The sequence below is a fragment of the Stomoxys calcitrans genome, chromosome 2 (genome assembly GCF_963082655.1).
Source record: "Stomoxys calcitrans chromosome 2, idStoCalc2.1, whole genome shotgun sequence".
NCBI classification, from domain to species: Eukaryota; Metazoa; Arthropoda; class Insecta; order Diptera; family Muscidae; genus Stomoxys; species Stomoxys calcitrans.
In genome coordinates, this window is record NC_081553.1 from 92,932,620 (window position 1) to 92,951,854 (window position 19,235).

Consider the following 19,235-nt stretch of genomic DNA (forward strand, 5'->3'; position numbering starts at 1 on the left):
TGACAGCTATATCACAACGTGGACCGGTTGGACCGGTCGGTTGGGATTGTAAATAGGCTATAATTTACAATCCCAACAGACTTACACAAATAAGAAGTAAAATTGCAAATTTTGCCCATGAACATTCCACTAAGGAACAGGGGCAAACTTCTCACATATCAATGAGTGCAGTCCGATTCAAGTTTTAAGCTTAATGATAAGGGGCCTCCTTTTTATAGCCGAGTCCGAACGGCGTGCCGCAGTGCGACACCTCTTTCCAGAGAAGTTTTATATGGCATAGTACCTCACAAATGTTGCCAGCATCAGGAGGGGAAAACCACCGTTGAAAATTTTTTCTGATGGTCTCGCCAGGACTCGAACCCAGGCGTTCAGCGTCATAGGCGGACATGCTAACCTCTGCGCTACGGTGGCCCCACACAAATAAGAAGTATTTGTGCAAAATTTCAAGCAGTTAGCAGCACCAGATTCCAATATCGAAGTGCCTATGCTCGATATGACAAGGCGATATGATTGTTGGCGCCAATGGCCACTTTGTTTCCGCGGCGACGAGTCCTCTGGACCGGAACGAGCTTGCTCACATATGAGCTTGACGAGGAACACCACCTCCACATGAAAATGTGGCTACAACAACAACCAAAACTCCGATGGAGTAACCAAAAGCAGAGCCACATCTCGAAACTGGGTATCAGAGATGGGGGAAGAAGCGCGGAAGATCGAGGCGTATGGACACCTATTCTACGTTCGGCTAGAGAAATAAATTTTTTGTTGTGGCCAATTAAAGTAATCAGTACTTTTAAGGTTTAAAATTACTTGAGGTTCCTCTTACTGGATAAAAATTTGATTAATCTTTTACGTGGCAAGGTTTCCAAAAATTAAGCCAAGAAAATCTTTTGTTTTGCATTTTCGCAAAATCGGAAAAGGCCTGATAGTTTCTTGGTATATCATGGTAATTTTTTATGGTGACAATATTGTACACTTACCTTGTTGTCAATATCTATAAACCGAACACCTGTATGTGATAGGGCTATGCCCACCTGCAAACGTGTCTGTTGATTAGTTTCTTTCAAAATCTTTGTAGAACAGTTGATGTCATCTATTAGTCCATTCTCTGTATTGTACTCTATGGGCGCAGGTGTCTCTTCGCGTTTTAATTTTTGTATAGACTTTCTAGTCGATACTGTACCATGTAATTCCCTTATAACGGTTGAACCAAGATACTAAAAATATAAAATCAAAAAATTATTTAATTATTGTTAATTTGTAGCTTCAAACTTAAATCTATATGAAAATGGCATATTGAATTTAAATTGTGTTTTCAATTCACATTAAATGTGACTCTAAGGGACAAACAAATTGACCATAACTTGAAAAAAGTAAAAGCTTAACAGATAAAAAGTTTACTCGACACAGTGGGTGAAGTACGACAAAAAGAACTTATGGTTTTCCGAAAATTCACAAGAAGGAAATATCGCTCAGAGCTATCGATATGCTCGTCAATTGATTCAGCAACCTATGGATTAACAAAATACTTTGCTTGACAAAGGATTTGCAGCAGAATATAAATTGCGGGATAGAATTCAAAGCTAGAATTAATGAGGAAGAAATCAGGGATAATGAGATATTAGGTTAGGTTAGGATAGGTTGAAAAGAGGGTGCAGATATTAATCCGCCCCATGCCACTATGGACATACACCTAGGCCAGTAATCGGCTTGTTGTGTCAGATTATAGACTGATTTGGACCGTAATCGGCACAGTTGTTGGAAGTCTTAACAGAACACTGCATGCAAAATTTCAGCCAAATCATACAAAATTTGCTTATTGTAAAGACTCAAAAAGTCAAATCGGGAGATCGGTTTATATGGGAGCTATATCAGGTTATAGACCGATTTGCACCGTACTTGAAACAGTTGTTGGAAGTCATAACAGAACACTACATTAAATTTTCAGCTAAAACGGACAAAAATTGCGGCTTCCAGGGGCTCAAGAAATCAAATCGGGAGATCGGTTTATATGGGAGCTATATCTTAATCTGAACCGATATGGCGTCTTGTAAAGACTTAAAAAGTCAAATCAGGAGATTGGTTTATATGGGAGCTATATCAGGTTATAGACCGATTTGCACCGTACTTGGAACAGTTGTTGGAAGTCATAACAGAACACTGCATTAAAATTTTCAACTAAATCGGACAAAAATTGCGGCTTCCAGGGGCTCAAGAAGTCAAATCGGGAGATCGGTGTATATGGGAGCTAAATCTGAACCGATATGGCCCATATGCAATCCACAACGACCTACATCAATATCAAGTATCTGTGATTTTCAAGCGGCTAGCTTTACATGTTCGACCGCTATGGTGATTTCGACAGACGGACATGCCTAGATCGATTCAGAACGTCGACACGATTAAGACTTATGGGGTCTTAGACAAGTATTTCGAGGTGTTACAAACGGAATGACTAGATTAGTATACCCCACATCCTATGGTGGTTGGAATACAATTGTTTATAATTTCTTAACAGATATATATTTTTGAACCCGATTTCGAGAAAAAAAGTTATACGGATATTATTTTTGTTAAATAAAATTTTAAATTTTCTTTTTCATCAATTTTCAAATACTTACAAAGACTTCATAAAGAACATAGCCATATATCAGCGTATTGGCAGAATGGCACCAGTTTGGATTTAGATTTGGTGGATTTTCCGCAGTAGGTGGTGTTGGCGAACGTAATAGCAAATCCGCTGGTTTTCTTATTGTTAAGGTTTTCTTACGCAAGGTATCTGACAAAGTATATTTACTTTCATCTTTGATGGTAGCCTCTAATGTTGAATCATTGCCCGTGGACACTTCATTTCCAATGCTTTCGAAAATCGTATTGATTTCCTCCCACACTTTGGTTGCATCAAAATCAAATTCATTTTCAGTCGTTTGCTTGGCACCGACCATCAACACTTCACTTTCTTTGGACGCATTTTCACAATTTTTTCCATTCGAATTGGCTATTTTAACTGTACGTTTTGCAGGCATTGGCTTCACCGATTTCACAAGACTGGGTGATCTTAAACCACTTGGTGGCTCTTCGATAGCTGGATTTTTTCCCAAATCTTGTTCATTGCTGGCCGCAGCTAAATTTAAAGAGGAACCCTTAAAGAGGCCAGCAAATGGAACATCACCCACAAATTCTTCAACACATTCGGAGACTCTTGAACTGCTGAGTGAATCGAATTGTTCCTCTTCTGGTGGTTCCATTTCTTCCTCCCATATGAACGATTTCAAACTGCTGTAGAATTGTGGATTGAACTGCCTTTGCTGTTGTTGCAGGTTTAGCGATTTCCTTTTTAAACTTTTGTCCGGCGGTGGTTTTACGAATTCGAAAATTGTTGTTTCTGCCTGCAGAGCAGATGGTGGTGGGCAATCTGGTGTTGGGGAGTGTATAGACCTTTCACTACTTTGCCTGCGATTATTATTATTAGTGTTGTTGTTGTTGTTGCAGTTGTCACCAAAACTACCTGGCCGAGGAGTAGTCGTCCTGCTGGAAATGTTCAAATAAACAAAACATGTAACGCAGTATTTACCAATGTACTCTCTCACACACACACACACAAAAGTATGTACGTATGTTTGACTGTATGTACATGAAATAATACAAATATGTACTTAGGTGTTGTTATCCTCAACGAACACACTTAGTCATAGTTAAAGGGCGATATAAACTATGCGATTTTGTGGTTGCATGCCATGAATGAAAATTAATTAAATTTGAGTTTAATGCAGTTGTACCTGCAAAAAATATAAATTTAACTAAAAAAAATGGAATCCATAAAAATTTAAAAATTACTTATACGACTTATTGATCTCAAACTAAGGGAGGTATACAGCTGCGGTCAAAAAATAGCAGCGCAGAATAGTAAATTGCAAATTTTGCCCATGAACATTCCACTAGGGAACAGGGGCCTCCTTTTTATAGCCTAGTCCGGACGACGCGCCGCAGTGCGACAACTCTTTGGATAGAAGTTTTACATGACATAGTACCTCACAACTGTTGCCAGCATTAGGAGGGGAAAACCACCACTGAAAAATTTTCTAATGGTCTCGCCAGGATTCGAATCCAGGCGTTCAGCGTCATAGGCGGACATGCTAACCAGTGCGCTACGGTGGCCTCCGCATCGCAGAATAGTAAAATCTTTAACCTGATAAAAAAAGATTTTTCTTTGGAAGCATATAATATTTTTTCTATGGATTTACAGGCATTGTATGACCGTTTAGTTTTAACCCTTTAATAAATGTAAAAAGTTTAACGTGTTCCCAAAAATGACCTAAAATATGTTTATTACTGAATGAAGGGCGATCAAAATAATAACTTGTTTACCTGTATTTTTTGTACAAATATCTTTCAGCGAAATCGGGTAATAAATAAAGCTTTTATGGGCTTCAGACCCTTTATCGGTAGATCGGTCTATATGGCAGCTATATCTATATGGCAGTCTGATCTGAACCATATTTGGGTCAGTTGTTGGGAAGCCTTGAACTACTCACTATTTCATATTTCAGCGAAATCGAGTAAAAAATAAATCATTTATAGGCATTCGACCCTTTATCGGTAGATCGGTCTATATAGCAGCTATATCCAAATATGTTCCGATTTGACCCATTCAAGGACTTAACCAGCGTGCATCAAAAAGATGTATCTGTGTCAAATTTCAGCTTAATATCTCAATTTTTGAAGGTTGTAGAGTGATTACAAGAGATGGACGGACAGACTCACGGACATTTTTAAATCGTCTTAGAATTTTACGACGATTTGAAATATATATATACTTTGTATGGTCGGAAATTGATATTTTAATGTGTTGCAATCGGAATGACTAAATGAATATACCCCCTATCCTACGGTGGTGGATATAAAAAACGTATCTTTGAATCTTCACCGTAGCGCAGAGTTTAGCATATCCGCCTATGACCCTGAACGCCTAGGTTCGAATTCTGGCGAGACCATCAGAAAAAATTTTCCAGTGGTGGTTTTCCCCTCCTAATGCTGGCAACATTTGTGAGGTACTATGCCATGTAAAACATCTCTCCAAAGAGGTGTCGCACTGGGGCACGCCATTCGGACTCGGCTATAAAAGAAGGTCCCGTATCATTGAGCTTAAACTTAGAAGTTTGCCCCTTAGTGGAATGTTCATGGGCAAAATTTGCAATTTTACCTTTGAATCTGCTATATTTTTGTTCCTTTCTTTCTGATTTTTTTGCCAGGCCTTTAGAATAACACGTCAAACTTATTTTATTATTGAGGTTTGCTGTACTAATTCATTATCGATATCATACCACAAATTTTCTATTGTACTAAGATCCGACGGCTATGCAGGTATTTCATAACTTCGTTATTATTTCCTTAAAATCACCTTATTGCTAAAAGATGGATGTATTTCGAGTCACTAACTTCTTGAAATTTTCATAATAAAGTCATTTCAATCTCCGCATATAAGGAGCATAATATTTTTGTCGAATATTTCAATGTATTTGGATGCATCCATGGTGATGCGAACCAAAATAAAGCGCCAACACCTTTGTAAGAAGGACATCTTCAAACCATTGCGTTAAATCCACCATGTTTTCAGTTTTAGTTGTATATCCAAGACCATTTTATTAATTTCTCCGAAAGTCTCACATATTTTCGGGACTCATAACCACCCAACAAAACAAATTCTACACAATTTTTGATTCATCAAACCACAGTATCTTTCTCTATTTTCGGAATGGGCTCTTATTGTGAGATTTTGCAAACTGTAATGTCTCTGTGATATGTTTTATTCTTAAAATTGTTAATTTTTCTGCTTCGGGCATAAAAGTTATTATCACGTAATGCTCTGCCAACAATTTCCCCTCCATGGATGGACAAATACTGTTACTAATCACAGTCATAGGCAGTTAGGGATTGCGGGTGCTTAAATTTTTCTTCGATTGCTTAGTTGTATGCAACGTATAAGATTTTTCTTCTCTTGTTTTAACCTTGGTTTATTTGAACTTTATTCTTCAGATATCAACTTTTTATCCAACGACGGGTGGCCCCATTTTGAAAAAATTATAGAAATATTATCAACCAACAATAACACACGAGTCCCTCTCTGTTTCAATTCAATTTACATTGAATATGTTGACATTTTAATGATTTTTTCCTCATTTTATTATTCACTGCTATAATTTTTAACTGCCATAATATGGCGACTTTTTTACAATAATCAGTGTTGCCACTCAAGAAAATTATTTCCTACCAAAATTTAAGAAAAATCCCACCAAACCATACCAAATGTTCCACAAGCCAAAAATGGGGTATATGTTTCTATACCCACCACCGAAGAGTTGGCCATTTGGCATTCCATTTGGAATACATCTAATTATACATTTTCAAGGCTACAAAGTATCAAATCAATCTACAGCCCGAATAAGAAATCTTGAATATTGAGTCATAATTTTGCCCCAATTTCAATTAAGTGTTTGAGCCCAGAAATGCGGTTTTACTTCCCATTTTCGCCGTTACAGCGAGATACATGTACCCCTCAATTTTTGAGTATAGACCAGATGTGACCATATTTGTATGCAACTACCACATAGCCTTACTAGCCACATTTTCTAGGCAGAATTTACAAAGTTCAGAAGATATCCATTAACATTCGCACCAGCAGTTACGGTCAATATCAGAATTAATGCCCTTTTTCTAGAATTTTTTAGCAATGAGACCCTTTGTTACCCCCTTGAAACGACACGAAGTGAATTAATTTTGAGTCATTCCCGGCGATTTTTTCGGTATTTAACTTGGTATTAATATGTTGGAAAAGCCAACCAAAAATTTAAGTCAGCCTACAAACCTACTAAGAGAATAAAAACCTACCAATTTTGGTAGTAACCTACCAAAAACGGTAACAATAGTCATAACAATTGCAGCACGTTTAACAAATGTACCAATATTATAGCTTATTTTGTGTTGTACTGACGTACAACAAAGACAAGTAAGGCAGTCGGATTGCACGAAAGTCCGCGTTATAAAATAAAATCCACAAGTTTTTATATTATACTGCGCTGCTATTATTTTGACCGCAACTGTATATATAATAGTCCGTATACAATAAAATAGTTACGAAGGGGATTTTGGACTGCAATTAACGATTCTGATTGATTTAACTTGTTAAAGCTTTGGTGCCTTCTTCATCTCAAATGTGGATACTGAATTCTTTGTGAACTCACCTGGAAGTTACACAGTGAACTCAGCCATAAGAACTAAAAAAATTAAGTTATGTGGTTGGGGTTGTAATCTGCCCTTGGAAAAAAAAGAAACCCTTGGAAAAAAAGAAACCCTTGGAAAAAAGAAACCCTTGGAAGATTTATGCTTCTAGCTAAATTTTACCTTATAACAACTCTTCTTTATGGATGTGAAGTCTTCGCAAACTGTGAATCGAAAGACCTTAAAAGTTAAAGTTAAGCTATAACAATATAACGCGCTATATATTTAACAAGAAATGAAAGGACAAAATTACTCAATTCACCTACAAGTTATTTGAAATTCTCAATGTAGACCTCCTGGTCCACTCTGTACTCCAGCTTTGATCTATCCGTTAAATATCATAAAAATTTTATTTTTATTTTATAGCACTGTTGATCTTTTTATACCCTCCACCATAGGATGGGGTATACTAACTACGTCATTCTGTTTGCAACACCTCGATAATGGGTCTGAGAACCCATAAAGTATATACAATATATTCTTGATCGCCATTTCATTTTAAGGCGATCTAGCCATGTCCGTCCGTCTGTTTGTCCAAAGCAAGCTAACTTTCGAAGGAGTAAAGCTAACCGCTTGTAATTTTGCACAAATGCTTTTTATTAGTGTAGGTCGGTTGGGATTGTAAATCCCAAATCAGTCCATGTTTTGATATAGTTGCCTTATAAACAGATCTTGGGTCTTGACTTCTTGAGCCTCTAGAGGTGGCAATTCTCATCCGATTTGGCTGAAATTTTGCATGAGGTGTTGTGACTTCCAACAACTGTGCTGGCGCAAATCGGTACATAACCTGAAATACTGCCACATAAACCGATCTGGGATATTGATTTCTTGAGCCTCTTGAGGGCGCAATTCTCATCCGATTTGGCGCAAAATTTTGTACAACGGCTTCTCTCATGACCTTCAGCATACGTGTCTAATATGGTCTGAATCGATCAATAGCTTGATTCAGCTCCCATATAAACCGATCTCCCGATTTTGCTTCTTGAGCCCCTACAAGGCGCAATTCTTATCCGAATGAATTGAAATGTTACACAATGTTCTGTATTCATTTATGGTTCGGATCGGATGATAACTTGATATAGCTCCAATAGCATAACAGCTCTTATTCAATATTCTTTGTTTGCCTAAAAAGAGATACCGCACAAAGAACTCAACAAATGCGATCCATGGTGGAGGGTATATAAGATTCGGCCCGGCCGAACTTAGCACACTTTTACTTGTTTTTTTGTTTTACATGTTTGTTATACACGTATAGAAACAAATGAACAATTTGTACACAAAAAATGGATATGCTTTTAATTTCACTGTTTATTTACTAATAAAAAAACATAACAACTATAAAAAAGTGGTAGCCGAAAAATCCCAATTTTAGCAACTGGCTTTGGTAACTGCAGTTGAAAGTTGCCATCCGTAATGTAAATTTGTCAACTGACGACGGAATTAAAATAAGGTTGCCATCGATAATCGACCCATAAGATTTTGCCTAAACTAAATAGAAGATTTGATATTGCGAGGTCTAGTACATTCGTACCGAATATCGGATGCGAGCTGCACTTAGCACCCGATATCCAAACTTAGTATGGTTAATATCGGACTTTATTTACTTTATTAGCCGATTTGAACAAAATTAAAGACAGTGAGTTGCTCTGATATCCGAACCCAGTATGTTTGAAATCGGACCATATTTGGATGTACATCCATAAAAGCTGCATGTATATTAACGTAATTGGGATTAACTGTTGTTGTTGTAGCAGTTTGTTGTGTTCTATCTTTCTTCTGCTTGATTCGGTTGAGTGTTCAGGTCCTGGAACTCTGCGACTTAGGTGGGGGCGCCCAGAGGGATCTGGTTCTGACTCGAGTGGGTCTAGCAGGGCAGTTAAACAGGTAATGTGTGTCGTGTGGTCCCTGGTCACAATCGGAACATACTTCTTGCACGTCGGCATCAATCTTTGCTATGTAGGAGTTGAGGCGGCTGCATTTGCCGGAACGTGATTGAGCCAGAACTGTTGCCTAATTCCGCTTGATCTAAAGGTTCTCTATTGCAGCGCCGAACCTCACGCTCTAGATGATGTAGATCTACCTTTAGGCTTCTGGGCGATGGATACCTATCCACAAGATGATGATTTGGACGGTCTCTGCGATAACAACCCAAAAGGTATTGCCTAGACAGCATGTAGTTATGTCTTCGCACTGGCAGGATCTTTGTCTCCTGTTGGAGGTGGTCCACATGAGAACTGAGGAGACAACCCGTCGCAGTTCGAAGGGCGGCATTCTGCCAAATCTGAATATTATTCCGTTGCGTATCACAGAGTTGACGAGACCATACTAGCGCTGCATATCTTACCACTTACCGACCAATTACTTTGTACGTGATCAACAAAGTTTCTTTGTCAGCAACCTGGCAAGGGACTTGAGGACCTAGTTTCTACTTTTGACTTTATCGCAAATTGCCGTGCCATTGTGAGGAGAATGTGTAAGAGCTGTCATATGTGACACCAAGTATTTTGGGACACTTGACGGCTTAATATTCACCTCACGCGTATTTGTAGTGAACGATGTGGCTGAAGATTTGGTGGCAGATATCTTTAGATTTCTTGCAGCGAAATATGAGCCAAGTTCGTAGAGGTAGACGTTAAACCTATCGCAGATGTCATCAATGGGTCGGGGATTCATATCATTCACTCTACGGTGCTTCGACTTCTTATCCCTAAATTCCACAAATAACTGGCTAGAGGAACGTGTTGGCGATGTCCTCAAATAGTTTGACTGGCTGACCATGTCGAATGCCTTCGATAGGACCAGTGCCAGGAGGACCGTCCTATCACATGGCCTAGGCTGACTGAAGCCACGGAAAATGTGTGCGGTGATGACATGCAAAGCAGTTGTTGTGCTTTGCATGTCATGTCAAAGCAGTTGTTGTGCTTTGCCGGGCATCGCCAAGCTGATGCCCGGCGAATGTAAATTCTCCTACGAGGGTCGAGAGGAGCTATGTCTCAAGCTTCTTGGCTTCTGGTAAGAGAAGCGAGATCCATCTGTACGACTTCCCCAAACTCGGGTCCTTTCCAGGCTTCAGTAGCGGGATCACTATGCCTATCTTCCAGACATCGGGAACTATAAGAGATTTCAAAGACAGGTTGAGGACATTAGTAAGGTACTCAACTCCAGGTAGATCCAGATTCTTCAGCATCAGTGTAGAATTTCCGTAGGGGCCCAAACCCTTGGATGATTTGGCGCCACGGATGACATACATACATACTTCGCCCAATGTAAATTGTGATGGCTGTTCATCGGCTCGAAGATTTGGAATACTGTGAATGGCTCTCCTCCTAGCCCTGTCACTCTCGGGATGCACAGTAAATTGACGGTTGAACAACCTAGCGCATCTCTTCGGATCAGCCACAATTGAGTCGCCAAAAATTACTGAGGTCCAGTCATCCCGTCTACCGGGGGTCGAGAGTGACTTAACAATAGACCACAGATTGCCGGAACCCGATGCCTAAGTAATATAGCTCCAGGTGTTCCAGCCACAAATTCCGCTTATGTTCGTTGATTACCCTGTTTATTTCCAGATTCAGCCCGCAGATTCCGGAAATAAACAGGGTCCGTACAACGAATCCCATCACCCTCGTCTGTGAGTACCACTGCCTGCACCGGAAAATTAGGCCGCACTTTGGGTATTCGACCGGGTGGTATAAAGCCAGCGGCTGTTGTGTTAATGATGTCTCGGTATTTCCTCTCGGCAACTAGCACATTCGAGAGGTGTGTTAGTTCATTGGAGCGGCGATTAGTGTACTCTCTAAAGCCGGCCCATACGGCCTTCTTCTGATTAATAAACGTCCGGTGCTCAGAGGTTATGAAGTCGGGTGGTGAGAATTATGGGGAGGTGGTCCGATCCCAAAAACGTGGAGTATTCAATCTGTCAAAGCTTTGCTGGTAGTTATCTAGGGACCAGCGTAAAACGTGTTGCGCATTAAAGTCTCCTAGAACCAGACGATTATGGCCAGATAATAGCCCATGTCGGGCTTGGCCGTTAATTGTGACACAGCCAAAAACCAGCGGTATGTACACTTTGTATAGCACTATTTCGGGAGTACCGGACCTGAGTGCTATCCCCATGCACTCTATGTAGGGGTCATTAGCGGCAAGCGCAGGTGGGATGGGTCTATACTGCACGGAATGGTGTATCACGAAGGCCAATCCCCCACCTCCATTCCTTAAGCGATCCTTAGGTAGCACATTGTATCCAAGACAACTGTGCAGGCTGCAGGTGTTGGTCAGCTTTGCAACCAATATGTTCTACACTATCCCGTCGATCTTGCTTTGGAGACCGTTGCAATTCAATTGCAAAAATGATACACTTCCCGGCACTGGCCTGGCAATATTGGTGCTTGGATGCTGCTGTTGCGTATATTGCCGCACGAGAGAGGTCAGGGGGTCACATAGTCTGACGCCGAGGACGCACAATGCGACGACGACGACACTTGTAACCCATTGCTGTCTATGTTCGCACAGTACCTTGCAACATATTCAGTGTGACTTTACTCCCGTAGTGGCGTAAGGTCAGAGCAAGAGCCCGGCACGGGATAGCTGTGAGCACCACACAAGCTGGAACATTGAGGTCCGATTTGTGTTGTGTTCATTGCTGTCACGAGAAGCTTAGCTGCGAGCTACCGGGTGCGTCCACAGGTTGCGGATAGTGGAATGCTCCATCGCCACCTCACATGAAAATGTGGTTTAAACAACAAACAACAGCCAGAGCAAGATCGGAAATGTACCCACTCCATGCACCATGACGGGTCCCTAATAAAAACGGACGTACATAGTACATGACCACGTATACAGTTTCCAACTATGTAGAATTCTTCAACAAATTCACGGTGGTGAATGTCCAAAGTATGGACTGTTTGAATTTAATGTGTTTTTGATAGTTTTTTTTTAATTTTTTGTCGTTGTAGCCATATTTGAAATATGTCTTCCTTTAAGGTAACCAAATAAAAAAAGCGGGTTTTAACATGATCAAAGCCATCAACTTTAATTCGTATACAAAGACTAAGATGCATATACTGCCAACTACAATACTGTAATTAATCTTTTGGTCTAAAATAGAAATACTATGGGAACTTACATTTTATTACCATTATCATCGTCATTTACAGCATTTTGTGAAAATAAATGCTTATTTTTTTGTCCATTAGTAACTATGGTATTTATGTTTGCATAATCACCATATTTCGTGGTCTCTCTGGGACTTGGTAATGGTTGCTGTTTTTTAACCTCCAATTGATGCCATAACGGTGAGGTTACTAATGGCGTTCTCGGAGAATTGCTGGCATTTGCACTCGGTAAAGACATCTCCACATATTCATCAACACAATGATATTGTGGTGTAGATGTTTGGACTACTGGTAAAAGGAAACAATTATGATTTAGGCAAAATTGTGACTTTAGTTTGGAGTACCCACTCTTCGAATGCAGTATGGGAAATATTTTATCCACTGTTTTACCGCCGCCAACACCTAAACGTCTATGTAGTAGTTTCGGTGTGTATACAGGTTTGTATTCTAGTATGTTCTCGGGTGTGGAACGATTACTATTGCCTTTCGGATAGAATATGGGTTCCATGGGTGTATAGCGATCCGTTGAAATTTGACGTATTAAGGAACTTTCCAAAGTTTGAATTAAAAGGTTTGGTATTGTTATCGTTTCGTAATTTGAGTAAAAATTAAACACACACGTAGAGCGAAGAACTGGCAAATGATTCTGATGAAGACGAAGACAATGTATGAAATGGTAAATCACAACACAGGAAAAATTATTTACTTGTACACGCTAAGCACCAAGATTAAGGCATAGGAAACATATCTAGAACACAAAAAGTGGTGTTTTAAGCTGTAAACTCTACCCTACCATATTAGTCCCCCACTAGCTGGTCCGGTGATAGGTCCATCATTACAATGCAGTAACGGATTTGAGATCCTAATTTCAATGAAATTCTCTATACAGAAGAGATATCACGATTTTTTCAAAAAAATTGTATTGAAAATGAAAATGTTTTCAATTTAAAAATTAATGAATCAATAATTTTTTAATTGAAACCATATTTTTTTCAATCAATCATTTTTTAATTGAATAAGTTTTTTTCAATTACGATCGCGATTGAAATTTAGGCAATTTTCAATTAAAAAATTAAATGATTCAGTCATGTTTTTAATTGAATCAAAACTTTTTTCAATTACGATCGTGATTAAAATGTTTGTCATTTTTAAATTAAAGAATTATTTAAATCAATCATTTTTAATCGAATCTTAAAAAATTTTAATATAAAATGTAATAAAAAATTTAAAATTTAGTTCCCTTAATATCCGCAAGGTGTACTAACACGATAAAGAAGATTGTAAAATTGATTGTTCCACTGTGCAAAAATGGAACGTAGTAAGTCGATGAGACCGGCCTCAAAGGACAGCTTAGGAAGCCTAGTTTCTTATACATATGCCTTAATTTTCCAAATAATCCTCTAAATATGGAATTTTTGGCAAAAACCCGAAAAAAATTATCCATAAAGACTCGAAAATTCAAATTTGCGTAATCACCTTTACTATTTTCCATTTTTCATTCAACGTTGATTTTTTTAATATTTAAGTAGATTTGTTCAAGTTTTTGCCAAAAATTCGATAGTTAAACGATTATTTGGAAAATGTGGGCATATGTATAAGAAACTAGGCTTCCTAAGCTGTCGTTTTGGGCCGGTCTCAACGACTTACTATTTTCCATTTTCGCACACTGGTTCACGCAAAGTTGATTTTTTGAGTTTTTTGGATAATTTTTCAAGTGATTGCCAAAAATTCGATAGTTAGACGATTATTTGGAAACTAACGGTATATGTCGTTTGAGGCCGGTCTCATCGCCTTACTATTTTCTATATTCTCAGTGATTACGCAAAATTGAATTTTCTTTTGGGTAAGTTTTTCGAGTTTTTGCCAAAAATTCGATAGTTAAACGATTATTTGGAAAATGAAGGTATATGTATAAGAAACTAGGCTTCCTAGACTGTCCTTTAAGGCCGGTCTCATCGACTTACTACGTTCCATTTTTGCACAGTGGAACAATCAATTTTACAATCTTCTTTATCATGTAGATCTTATTTTTTGCTTTTTTCATGAACAAATATTTTTTTTTTTTGGAAATTAATTAATTGCGTGCAAAATTGCTTAACAATGTTCTGCTAATGCCAGTAACAGAGGACTGCTAAGTCAGTGGTTTGTGTCTCCACTAGTTAAATTCGGAATTTATCTTCACTCACATAACATATTCTAGATAAAAGTTTTTCTATTGGTGTTACTTCCCCAAATATTTGTAATTCATAAATACACTGTAATAAAAATATATTAATTGCTGTTAATCTATGTCGGTAGCTAAACCTAAACACTACTTTATCTTTTATAATTCGAGAAACAATATTTTCCTTAACATTTCTGCAATGCAAGCTTTGCTTTTTATTTTAGCATCATATAACATAGGAAGGGTATTTTAAGAATCCCATTAGTCCTGCATTTTCGCAAATCTGTATCAACACACCCCCACAGAACACAAAATTTGCGAATGTCAACGTTTGGAAAAATCCGCGGGGGTGTTTTGTGTCTACACAGAAATAAAAATAAAAATCAGTTTCAATCACGAAATTAAGTGATCCAATTAATTTTTTAATTGAAACTGCTTCAAACACGAAAATGATCAAATCAATCACAGTTTTTGAAAAAGTAATTGAAGAAATGAAAAATATTGCACATTCAATTAAAAAAATGATTGAAAATTTTGAAATTTTCAATCAATTTTTTAATTGATCTAATTAAAAAAATTTTAGAAATTTTTTTAAACTAGAATCGGCTGCCATGGAATCGCTATAAATTTAGCGAAATATAGGACGCATGGACCTTTGAAATCTCCTTAAAGTTATAGAGTAGAGTAGAGTACGATATGAAATATGGTGATTAAACTAAAATCAATTGAAGGCTGCATTGCAGATATTGAAAAAGGAGGGGGTAAAGGGTCTAACACCAATTGTAATTCAAACAATTATTGAATTATTCAATTAAACAAATTATTACGTTTGTTTTATCATATTCACCTAAAAAATGTTTGAATCAATTAATTTTTAAAACGATTTTATTTTCAATTAAATTTTTAATTGAAAAATGTTTATCGATTTTTTTCTGTGTTAGGAGTGTTTATGGACTTAATCATAAAACTTGGACTTAAAAAAAAACTAGTTTTCCAGGAGCTTTACATTTGTGAACCATGTTGTATCGAAATCGAAGGTGTGCACTATACAACGCTTTTCTGAAAAAATTTAATATAACATTTGCAAATTTTCAAGCAATTCCATGGCAGCCGGTTGTACTTACCGGATTGACCCAATGGAGTTCTTCACCGGTAAGGGCTGCCGCCTCAGTGCATAACACAATGCTACAACAACAACAGCATATTTTCAATGTTTTCAATTAATTTTTTTAATAGATCCACTTTAAAATTTATTTGGAAATTTTAATTTTTAAGTGGTTCAATTAAAGAATTAATTGTAAATTTCAAAAATTTTCAATTTTTTAATTGAATATGCAATTTTTTAAATTAAAACTTTTTCAAATACCTCTTTCAAAAATTGTGATCAATTAATTTCATGATTGAAACCGACGTTAATTTTTTCTGCGTAGGGCAAACACCTTACATTCTGCATTCTGCACAAGGGGACATGTTATCATGGTATGCAATATGATGACATTTGATTACGATCACAGAACAAATATATCAAAATATAGAACTCGTAAGGTCTTATAAATCCCTGTGCTTAGTATTCCATTCCATAAGTAGATATAGCTGCCATATAGACAGCTAAATCTACAGGGACTAAAACCTAAAGAGGCGCGTTAATTACCCGATTTAATCAAAACTTATACCCGTTAATTCCATGAGATCTCGTGACCGATGTTGCCACTCAAGAAAATTATTTCCAACAAAAATTTAAAAAAAATACTTCCACACCCGACCAAAATCTACCAAATGTTCTAAAAATCAAAAATGCAGTATATGTTTTTTTACTCTCTTCCGAAGAGTTGGCCATTTCGCCATTCCATTTGCACACTTTATACCCGATAAGAAAGCTTGAGTTTATAAAGTCGTATTTTTTGCCCCGATTTCAATGAACAACCGTTTGGATAAAGCGATCAGCCGATTTAAGTGTTTGAGCCAAGAAATGCGCTTTACTACCCATTTTCGCCGTTACAGTGAGTTGCATGTATCATTCAAGATCTGAGTATACACCAGATCTAACCATATTTGATTGCAGCTGCTACAAAGCCCTGTTTTCCAATTGAAAGCATTTCCTACCTACGAAATTTGTAAGAGCTCCCTTATTACCTGTACCACTTATAGTCAATATCAGAACTTACGCCCTTTTTACTAAAGCAATGAGACCCTTTTTAATAGTATTTGGACCCTATCCATCCATAGTTTTATTCTGCACTCTTAACGAATACACAGAAATAACAAGAAGTGAATTAATTTTGAGTTATCCCCGGCGATTTTTTCAGTAATCAACTTTATGTGTATGTTGGAAAAATCTACCAAAAATTGAGGTCATCCTGCCAACCTACCCAGAGAATAAAAACCTACCAATTTTGGTAGGAACCTAACATAAACGGCAACACTGCTTGTGACATATGCATCGATTTCCTAGATTATTGTCTTAAGCTCATAAAAGTCGCATTTATTATTCGTTTTTGCCGAAAAAGGAATCAATGACTTATATTACACATATCGTCATCTGCACCGTTCCGCCGTATAGGCGAGGGTTGCACAAAACTAAAATTTTCTTTACCCTATAGATCGATCGCTTATTATACGATTTCCGATAAGCACCGCATAGGATTAAACTTTGAGCTTCGACCTTTGTGGCATTCATCGTTATCATGAATAACTCAGCTAAGAGCTAACATGTGCGCCCACAGTTTGCGGATAGTAGAATGATCCATATGGAGTAGCTGCAACTGCAATCGCGGGCAATCAGCGGTGTCATGTGTAGATTCTTAGTGAGCGGCCAGGCGACATGGGCTCTTGTTTAAATACTGAGTGTCTTTGATGCTCGAGCGAGATATTACTCACCTATAGGAACTTGAAGAGGATCGCTACCTCCACAGCAAATATGTGGCTACAACAACCCGATTTCGTTGAAAATTGGAACATTGAGTTGATTTTGTTGTTGTAGCCACATTTTCATGCGGAGGCGGCTATCCTCGTCAAGCTCCTGTAAGTGAGCAAGCTTGTTCCGGTGCAAAGGACCGATCACAGTGGGAACCGGTAGGTTATTGGTTATTTAAAGACGCCAATAACGAGCATCGTAGGCACTCAGTATTTGTGCAAGAGCCGGTGCCGCCCGGCCTGCCACTTTCGCTCGATACCGCTGATTGCCGCGACTGCCGTTGAAGCTACTCCGTATGGAGCTCGCAGCTAAGCTTTTTGTGACAGCAATAAACACCAAACAGATCGGAGCTCAATATCCCAGCCTGCGAGGTACTCTCACAGCTATAAACGGCAAGAGGATATGGCACAGCTGTCATATAGATTTAAGGTTGATACAGCTGCCATATAGATTCACGGACTTACAAAAGCCTTCTTTATTACCTCGATATTGACAACATTTGGAATTGTTAGCATGTAGTTATGGTCCCCTTGGTAACCTTACCCGATTTGTTCAAGATCGGACTATGTTTGGTTGTCTGTATATAGATCAAAAATCTTTTTGAGTTCACAATTGTTAACAAAAATGGGATGAGATGTATATCCATAGTGTTGTTTATCCAAAGTTAGGCGCGGCCGAAATTAATGCAACTTGACTTGTTTCATTTTAAAATATTCCATTGTAGTATTTACTTCATCAAAGTATTTCATTTGTTCACAACATTTCTGAAATAGTTACCTACATGAAACAACCACACCACCACTAAATAAAAAAAAAACCTAGAATGTCTACAAACGTTGTATTGTTTGGTGTCAATACTCAAACCCAAATAAAAATTCTTAGTAATTCTACAAATCATAATCCATGATAAGATACGCCTGATTATTAAGTAGGAATATATTACTATATGTATACATGCCTGAAGTAGGTTCATAAGAAACTGAAGAGTAAATATTTAAAACAAATAAATGCAAACTTCTTTCTTTTGATGGCATTAGCAATATGCATGTAGAATATATTTTGAACTAGTTTAAAAATTATCACATTACACTAATATATGGGTTAAAGTGAGTGTTTTTTTTATCACATGAATGTTAGTGTAGAATAAATAGTATGATATCATCTCTTGCGTACAATACAAAATGATTACGAGATTAGACCATAAGAGTTAATTACATATGTGTGTAGATATATACATATGTATGTATCACAATTCTGGGGGAAATTTTTTTTTTTAAATGGCTTTTAAAATAACACAATACAAAAATGAGCACAGAATATATGTTTTCATTATAGTAGCTATGAATCCCACAATGACTGAATTGAATAGAACTGGGTGCATTGTATACGTAATTTGGATGTTTGATGATATGGTGGTGCATAACACGGATGGAATGTGGTGCATAAGTGTGGAGATGGGGATTAAAGAAGTAGAGTGCAAAACGATTTTGAGAAAGCACACGCACATTTATGGGCACACAAATTACAAATGATAGCATGATCAATCAACATGTAGTGATTCTTACTTCGTCGTTAAGGGAATTTGCTTTTCAAAGCTATGACTTTCGGAAGTTTTATTGTGTTTATCTTGTGACAAATCATAATCGTCATTATTTGTAATTGTCGTATTGTCATTGACATCTTTGATGGTCATAAAATGTGTTTGATTTTCCATTTTACTACTGTCTCGACAGAAATCTGTAAACAAAGATAAATGGAAACATTA

At 37.6% G+C, this 19,235-nt stretch overlaps 1 protein-coding gene across 6 annotated transcripts in view; it reads right to left on the reverse strand.

Annotated features, from left to right (window-relative positions):
• Window positions 1-19,235, reverse strand: part of LOC106089223 (ankyrin repeat and sterile alpha motif domain-containing protein 1B) — a 30,334-nt gene that overhangs the window by 2,858 nt on the left and 8,241 nt on the right. The window contains exons 4-8 of one of the 6 annotated variants that reach the window (XM_059362785.1): window positions 19,036-19,207; window positions 12,741-12,940; window positions 12,404-12,680; window positions 2,622-3,531; window positions 981-1,217 (exon numbers count right to left, since the gene is read on the reverse strand). In XM_059362785.1, the coding sequence (XP_059218768.1) occupies window positions 981-1,217; window positions 2,622-3,531; window positions 12,404-12,680; window positions 12,741-12,940; window positions 19,036-19,207 (1,796 nt within the window). Of the gene's footprint in view, window positions 1-980; window positions 1,218-2,621; window positions 3,532-12,403; window positions 12,681-12,740; window positions 12,941-19,035; window positions 19,208-19,235 lie in introns of those variants that run through there. The other 5 variants (XM_013255034.2, XM_059362786.1, XM_013255038.2 and 2 more) reach the window with 5 other exon arrangements.